Source organism: Astatotilapia calliptera, chromosome 11, assembly GCF_964374335.1.
Source record: "Astatotilapia calliptera chromosome 11, fAstCal68.1, whole genome shotgun sequence".
NCBI classification, from domain to species: Eukaryota; Metazoa; Chordata; class Actinopteri; order Cichliformes; family Cichlidae; genus Astatotilapia; species Astatotilapia calliptera.
The window spans coordinates 24,250,697-24,259,122 of record NC_137432.1 but is presented as its reverse complement, the minus strand read 5'-3'; the positions used below and the strand labels follow the sequence as shown (position 1 = coordinate 24,259,122).

At 41.3% G+C, this 8,426-nt stretch overlaps 1 protein-coding gene across 1 annotated transcript in view; it reads right to left on the bottom strand.

Annotated features, from left to right (window-relative positions):
* Nucleotides 1-627: 627 nt before the first annotated feature.
* The window catches only part of cacng8b (calcium channel, voltage-dependent, gamma subunit 8b), a 29,218-nt gene continuing 21,419 nt past the window's right edge, over nucleotides 628-8,426 (bottom strand). Inside the window, exons 4-6 of the mRNA XM_026184982.2 lie at nucleotides 7,081-7,164; nucleotides 4,507-4,647; nucleotides 628-3,175 (exon numbers count right to left, since the gene is read on the bottom strand). Of these exons, the coding sequence (XP_026040767.1) occupies nucleotides 2,373-3,175; nucleotides 4,507-4,647; nucleotides 7,081-7,164 (1,028 nt within the window). The 3' untranslated portion in view covers nucleotides 628-2,372. The remainder of the gene's footprint in view (nucleotides 3,176-4,506; nucleotides 4,648-7,080; nucleotides 7,165-8,426) is intronic.

The following is an 8,426-nucleotide window of genomic DNA, read 5'->3' as shown; positions in this document are numbered from 1 at the left end:
CTCCTCTGCATACCTTTCACCTGCATACCTGCAGACCATTCTCTGTAAACCCTAGAGGTGGTTGTGTGGGAAAATCCCAGTAGATCAGCATTTTCTGAAACAGACTGACAACAGCAACCCACCACTTTCAAAGTTACTTAAATTGCCTTTCTTCCCCATTCTGAAGCTCGATTTGAACTTCAGCAGGTTGTCTCGCTGATATCTGTATGCCTAAATGCACTGAATTTCTGCCATGTGACTGGCTGATTAGATACTTGAGTTGATAACATAATAAAGTGTCTATCAAGTTAATGCCTAATTAACTTGTTTTTGTCAACCACCATAACAAATTAAAATAAACTAAATAATTTTATATATGAATATGCACTGAATATGAACGGAATTAAATCTGAATCTTTATGATTCAACTGTGTTTTTTCACAGCCTTCTACTGTAGCGCAACAACAGGAGAAAGAACATGAAACACAAATTAACTGCAGGACTTTTTTTTAGTGCAGCATTTGTAAAATATTGTATTGCTTCATTTACTCGGGTAAAAAACCAGAATATTCCACCTTTTTTTTCAGTCAATTTGGAGGTTCTACTGAACAACAAAAAAAGGGAAAAAAAGACAGCACTCTGTAAATATTTCTGTTATTGTTTTTTTTTATAAACTTCGTGCAATACAGTGTTTTAAGTTTATCACACATTTAGATAAACCATAATCATTTATCTAGATATATCTATTCTCAACTACATACTATTCATATTGCCCACATAAATGCTATCTGTGTGCATTTTTAATCACATTTTTTTCTTTTTCTGAAATGAAATCAACGAAATGAAAATAATCTGGAAGCATCTGGTCATTGTTTTTGTTTCTTCATTATACCACGTAGCAGGTGAATCCACAGTTTCCACCTAGATCTGCAGTCACTCGGGACAGTTTGGAAGAGGGTGGGATGGCTGGGTGTTACATGTGTCTACATTCTCATCCACATAAACAGCGCAGAGTTCAGACTCAGGAGTTACTGGGGAAGCACAGTGAAAGGAATCTTTGGGGAGCTTAAGGGGTTGTCTGTGGTGAAGCCGCCATTGGTGATAAAGTAGGGAAAACACTGATCGTGTGGCCGTAAATGGGCAGATATGGCGGGCCAGGGTTGGCGGTTGAAACCACCCGACAAGAGTCCAGGGACGGCACTGGGAGCAAAACACTTAAGCCAAACCGGCTCGTTCCAAAATGCATACCCATTTTGAACAGTGGTCCCGAGAAACATGTCTATAGACGTTACAAATATATGTATGCATAATTACAATGTACAGGTATCTTTTTTAAACCCTTTAACCCACATATACAGAGTGTTTTTCTTTTTTGCCACTGAAAATGATGATTTGCATGTGTCACTTTGGGACTTTTCATAGAAAAAAATCTGCTTTTTTTTGTTTTGTTTTTCTCCTCAGGCAGCAACCTTCACCTGATTCTGTACAAATGTGTAATTCTATGTCTCTTTTTTTTTCCTGCTACGTCTGAGCAGAGGTTCTGTTAATGCCCAAGAACAAACATCTTCAACACGACTAGAGCTACAATTACTACTGTTCACACTGATTAGAATGGAAATAAGACTAACAGAGGCCCATAGAAAACTCAGACTCATAATAACAATGAAGTTGGTGAGCTGTCGCAGTCACTCACATTATTGTTGCATTTCTTTCAGTATCAATATTGGAAGACAATTTACAGTATTCACATCTGACTTCATCATATAAATGAAAATCATACAACATTTGGGTTAAAAAAGAAAAAATAATTATACAGGCTCTCATTCTCCCACGTTATTGTGCACACTCATGCTGGACACTGACATATTACAGCTCACTGTTAGTCCCAGTGGCTCTGCATGGAAGAGATTCACAGTAAAAGTCATAAAGGAAAAGAAAATGTGAAAATTAAAATTTCATTCTAAATTATAGTGTTTGCACATACAGCTAGCCTGTAATAACTCTAAGAATAATCACAACAACAATTTTACATCAATGATGGCCTGGTTAAATTAGCGGTAATATTGCACAAAAATTATGTGAAACATTTTCATAATAGCCCAAGGTTAATTGCGTTTGATCATTAACAAAATAAATCATTTCTAGCACATTAAAATATCAAAATAGTTTTATTGTGAAAGTTCATTGTTGTTGTTATTATCGCTCTGTTATTACTCTTCTTTTTATCCTCAGTGAGATTGAGTAGACTAAATAACAGTGAACATGGAGGGAGAGATGTAGCGTTTTACCTGTGTTTCTACCTCCTGTTGAGCCTGCAGTGCTCCTTTCTGGCTTCCCTCTTTCTTTACTACCCATCCTCCTCCCTCCTCACCTACCCCTCTAATACCCTTCCTCTACACAGGTGTTGTTTTTCTATTGAGGGTGTTAGAGTTGCTCTCCCTGTCTCCCTTCAGCCTGTCCAGAGTCCCCATCCCTCGCTCCCTGTCGACTGTGGATGAGGTGAAGGGCGGAGGGCCAGAGCCCACAGAGTTGGGAATTGGTGGATTGGAGTTGGAAGAATTGGAAGGGTTGTGGGACTTGAGTGATGGGAGAGTGCCGCTCATCATCACCCCCCCTCCCCCTACGCCTCCATCCTTTGGAAAGCAGTTGTGGAGCTGGTAGAGCGTGGCCCTGTCCACCGTTCCATACATGGGCGGCAACCCTCCCAACTTGGGGTCACGGGACAACGTGTACAGGGAGATGTCTCCTCCAGCCAGGGCTGTGTGGGAGCGAGAGTGCGGGTTGGGTAGAGTGGACACTGAAATGGGGCCCTGGGAAAGTAGTGCAGAGGGGGGCAGCCCGAAGTTCTTTCCTCCACCTCCCCCCACAGGCGAGGGGTCTCGGGAGCGGGAAGGGTCGGTCGAACGGGATGAGGAGCGAGAGCGGCGGCGGAAGCGGTAGCTGGGCAGGCGGAGCATGGCGTGCGTGGTACTTTTGAAAATGTCGGTGCGAGAACGGCAGCGGAGCTCCTTGTTCTTCTCGATGTAGATGTTGACAGCCAGCACCCCCACCATTTCAGCCATAATGAAGGAAAGGCCTCCAAAGTAAAAGGACCAACCATAGGAGTACTGCCATTTCTTATCTTCATCCTTCTTCGGAGAAATGTCCCCCAGCGCAGCCGAGATGTAGACAATCACACCAATTATGTTGCTCAGACCTGCGACAGCACAGAAATACGATATTTATAAAAGATGTACACAAACATGGGCCTGCATACAGTGCTAATACATAAATTTGTCTGACATTTGTTAATAAAAACAACAGGTAGCCATTAATTTGGCAGCGACAGGCACCCCCAAACAAAGCATAGAAACTGTTGTGCCACATGATATTCTCCAGAACACTGTTCACACATCTACCCTGCTAAAAAAAGGTATAACAACCATTTAAAAACAATCAGATCTCAATGGAAAAAAATGCAGGATATCTACACTGATATGGACTGGGTAATGCAATAGGTACAAACGGATCCTACATCATTTCAAGGAAAAGAAAATTGTCATCCTACAGAGAGCTGAATTCAAAGACACTGCAAAACCAAAGTGAAAAAATGATGCAGGACTGAAACAGAATGTCACACACATTAAATCTACCGGATTTAGATCAAGTGATGGTGGGAGCCAGTTAATGGTATCAATTCCTTCATCCTCCAGGAACTGCCTCCATGCTCTCAGCAGATGAGCATTGTCATGTACCAGGACGATCCCAGGACCCACTGCACCAGCATATGGCCTGACAGTGGACCCAAGGACTATATCCTGATACCCAATGGCAGTCAGGGTGCTGTTGCCTAGCTTGTAGAGGTCCTTGCATCCCTCCATGGATACGCCTCCCCAGACCATCACTGATCCACCACCAAAACAGTCATGCTGACTGCTATTACAGGCAGCATAACGTTCTTCTCCAGACCCTTTCACATCTCTCATGTGTTTAGGGTGAATCTGGTCTGATCTATGAAAAGCACATGGTGCCCATGATGGACCTGCAAATTCTAGTATTCTATGTCAAATGCTAACCAAATCGGGCTCCACAGCGCTGAACAGTGAGGACAGGGCCCACTAGACAATGTCAGGCCCCGAGGCCACCCTCACGAAGCCTGTTTTTGATTATTTGGTCAGGCACATTCACACTAGAGGCCTGCTGTAGGTAATTTTTGACCCTAGCAAAATGCAAAACTAGTGAAAAAACAGTCAGGAAAAATAAGGAGGGAAAAATGTCATTTCCTCTCTAGGGGATTGTCTCACTGTTGTCCCTCTAGTGCATCCGTGTTAATTTCATTAACTCCAAAAGAGATGAAACTGATTAACAACCCCCTCTGCTACTTAACCGACCAGATCAATATCCCAGAGGTGTAACTGACTTGGCACTACTATAAAAATGTGTTCCTGTAATTTTTTTATAGCAGTGTAGATAAATAAATGAAGACATGTGCACACAAGCACAGATACTGAGCTACATACAGAGTTACGTAAAACAGTCCTCACTTACCTGCAGCCACGAAGAGGATCCCTGCCCCCAGGATAATATTCCTTTTGCTTTTATAGAAACGACTAGCAGCAATGCAAACTCCTCCCATCAGCAGAAGGATGGCACTAAGGATGGGGAAGATGTTGGAAGCCCTGACTACCCCTAAAAGAATGGAAGATGAAGAGTAAATGAAACAAGCAAAAAGCTATTACTGTGCAACATGACATCAAGAAACTTAATGAATAGAAGATTTTCACCAGATCAAAACTTGCTTTTGATAAAGTTTGTGTAATATAATCAAATTACCTAAATAAGCACAAGTTATTTAGCTCTTGTATACAGGACAGAACAGTCAATTATGTCATAGGTTTTCTAACAGAGTATCACAAGCATTTTATTCTGAAATAGGTCTGTTAGAAAAACCCTATACAAAAAATAAGATCATTGTTGCAACTGTGATTGGCTTCTTCATTAAATCAGCATGCAATTGTTGTGCCTGTGCTGCAGGCAAATTTACAAATTGCTCTTCTGATGTGTTTTTGACAAAGTAGGTGCTCAGAGAGTGTTTATTGTGCATCCTGGCACTACGACAACTAGGACTAAATCTTTTATGCTCATTTGTAGCACTTTCACATTTAAAGAAAACATTTATTCTCTGTCTGAAAAAAGTACCACAAGGCTCCATTTTTGGACCTCCATCTTTCTCTTTGTACCCACTTGGCACTATTTTCCAGACACATAATATTTGCTTTAACTGTTATGACTGTCAAGTTTATTTTTATAGTGAAACACATTGGTGCATGTCCTGTCCAGCCTTTCCTTAACTGGCTTATTGATTAAATTTTCCAAATTTTAATGAGAGCAAGACAGAAGTTATGTTGTTCCAGTGGCACCAAATGCACCTCCTGTGTCACATTTTCTTCTTGACCTTATATAAGAAATTCATTATCACTAATTTAGGTGTGAAAATGAATCATTCTCTATAGTTCGATCCTCATGGGAACACAGTGTCTAATTCCTGCCTTTTCCACTTGAGGCTGCTGTCACAAATCAAGCCTCTCCTGTCCATATGCAAACCTTGAAACATTAATACATGCTTTTATTACGTCTCATCTCGATTACTGCAATGCACTTTTCATAGGAATTAGCTTGACTTCACGCTCCTTTGCACCTCCTACAACTGGTGCAGAACACTAGATTTTTATCTGGTGCAACCAATAACACTCCAATTTTAGTTTCTCTACACTGGCTTCCAGAGCCTTTACAAATCCACTGTAAAATCCTTTTATTTGTTTTTAATTCTCTAAGTGGTTGTTTCCCCCGTTTCAGCTGTGTGCGCTGTTACATCCTTACATCCCGTCTCGTTCTCTCAGGTTAGCAGACCAGACGACTTCGCTTGTTACAAAGATGCAACACAAACTCAAAGACGATAGAGCTTTCACAGCTGCGGCTCCATGTATGTGGAACAATTTGCCATCGCACTTCAGGCAGTCTCCTTCACTTGCTGTTTTTAACTCTTGTTTACAGACACATTTTTACGCCATGGCCTTTGACCCAGTGTGTTCTCTAACTTTTACCCTTTGGTCTTTTATGTTTGCTGTTATTGTGCAGCACTTTGATCAGCACTGTAGTGCTTTATAAATAAAGTGGTATGGCATGGTAACCTAAGCCATGTTAAAATAAGAAATATAAGGAAAATCGTTCTGAGCTGACATCAACTCGACACAAGAGTAGAAAACCCATTGGAAACCAAGCGTTTAGTGCTGTCTGACCCCTGACCTTTTGGCTCACTGGGATTTCTTTCGCTATGCTTAATATGATCATCTAACATTGAAACTGTAAGAAGCATATTTCCCTATAAGGATTACAAGGAAGAAATTATAGCCAACCTGTTTCTGTGCTCCTACTGTAGTGACAGGTGGAGAAAAACATTCTATGTCCTTGTTAACCAAGGCTTAGAAAATGTGAGAAAAATGGGTAAAAATGCTATGAAATAATTAAATATGTTGAAATTTGCTTTAAATAAAATACACAGAATACTTTTTTGAGGAAATTAATTACTCAGTTCTAGGCACCCAACTGAATCAAACCCTTCCCATGTGGCCCCCGGTCCTTTCAGGAGGTCTGCCAACCACACACACACACACACACACACACACACACACACACACACACACACACACACACACACACACACACACACACACACACACACACACATTAACACGCCTCTCTCATCTAGGACAACTAGGCCACAGGAGAGAAAATGCCACCTAAATGCCAGCAAAATGCCTCTGCAACATTGTAAACAGAGCACAAGCTTTTCTTTACGTATGCACGGGCACACATGCATCATATCAGTGCAGAAAGACATGTCTGCAGGGCATTGAGCATGAACTAGGGCACCCCTTCTCTCATGGCTTTGTAAACCTTGTCACGTGTTTATTTCTTAATGTTATTGAGAGAATGAGCAATAAAACGCCAAGTTTAAAGCATCAAGGCATCATTTTATACTTTGCTCTTAATTTGTTTTCAGGTTGTTTTTTTGTTCCCCCTCTACATCACCCACATCTGGCACTTCAGGTAATAACTTACGTAGGACGTACTCTGCCCCATCATGGTCAAAGTCTGCATCCTCTGGGAAGTGGTTAATCTGAGAGCACACTCCTCTCTTCACTCCTGAGACAGACAAGAAGAAAAATGGTGACCAGACTCAACAAAAGGCAACAACTCAAAGCTGAAGCCTTATGAGAACAGTTTCTATCCTCTTGATGAAAAGACTGATTGACCTGGAAAATGTTGTACCGTGATTTGAAAATGAATCCAAGCAAATGCGCTGAATGGTAAATTTGGGTATATTGTTTAGGAACATCATCGAGGTTAATGACTCTCGTTGTAATTACAGCTTATGTTAGTAATGTCACAAACACAGTGAACGCACAGGCACAACGTAAATACATACAAGCAGACACACAGGCAGACCGATAACTACCCGGCGGGGTCTTGAATGTAGACAGACAGACGAACGGAGGGACGCACGGAACGATGATGACAGCCCACCACTGTTGTTGGTGGATGGATTTTGAGAAAGGTGGAGTGATGAAATTAAGAGACACAGACTGAGGGAGAGACGAACAGATGTGGGGTGAGATGGTCTCTCAGTGCTCCTACATTTCCACAGGTAGGTCTGTAAAGAAACAGATGGTGGTACAATGGGAGGGAAATACTGGATGAGCCACATGGATCAGGCATTTTTGAAACCCTGCATTAGTCTATGTTGGCATTTTCCATCGTCCTTTATTAAACCACAAATCCAGGACTGTGAAAATACCACCTTATGCACACACGTTCTTAGAGTATTCTATATCTATAGTCTTATATAAATGTAAGAGTTAGTTTTAGAAACACTGGTTCATGTGGTCTGCTGCCCTAAGAGGCAGAGAGAGTGAATAAAACGTTTCAGTAGCCAAATAGGCTAGTCAGTATTTCAGAAACTGCTGATCTGCTGGGATTTTCCTACACAATCATCTCTAGGATTTACAGAGAATTGTCTTAAAAACAGAAAACATCCAATGTGCAGCAGTTCTTTAGGTGAAAATGCTTCATTGATATGAGAGGACAGAGGACTGCTTCGTGTAATAAACCTCATTACAACCAATATATACATCTCTCAATTCATTTCATGGATTCCCATCAGCTGTGTGACGCTGTCATTCCAATATGGAGCAACATTTCAGAGGAACATTTCCAGCACCTTGTTGAATTTGTGCCAGGAAATAATTAAGGTAGCTCTGAAGACAAAAGGGGCAACTGAATAAAGTATTCAATGAGTGTATGTGAACGTGCTTCCAATATTATCTCACTACATGACCTCAAACACAGCTGTGCTAAGTGACTCTGGCAGCTGACATGTTCAGTATCGGGCTCACACATTTGTGGAA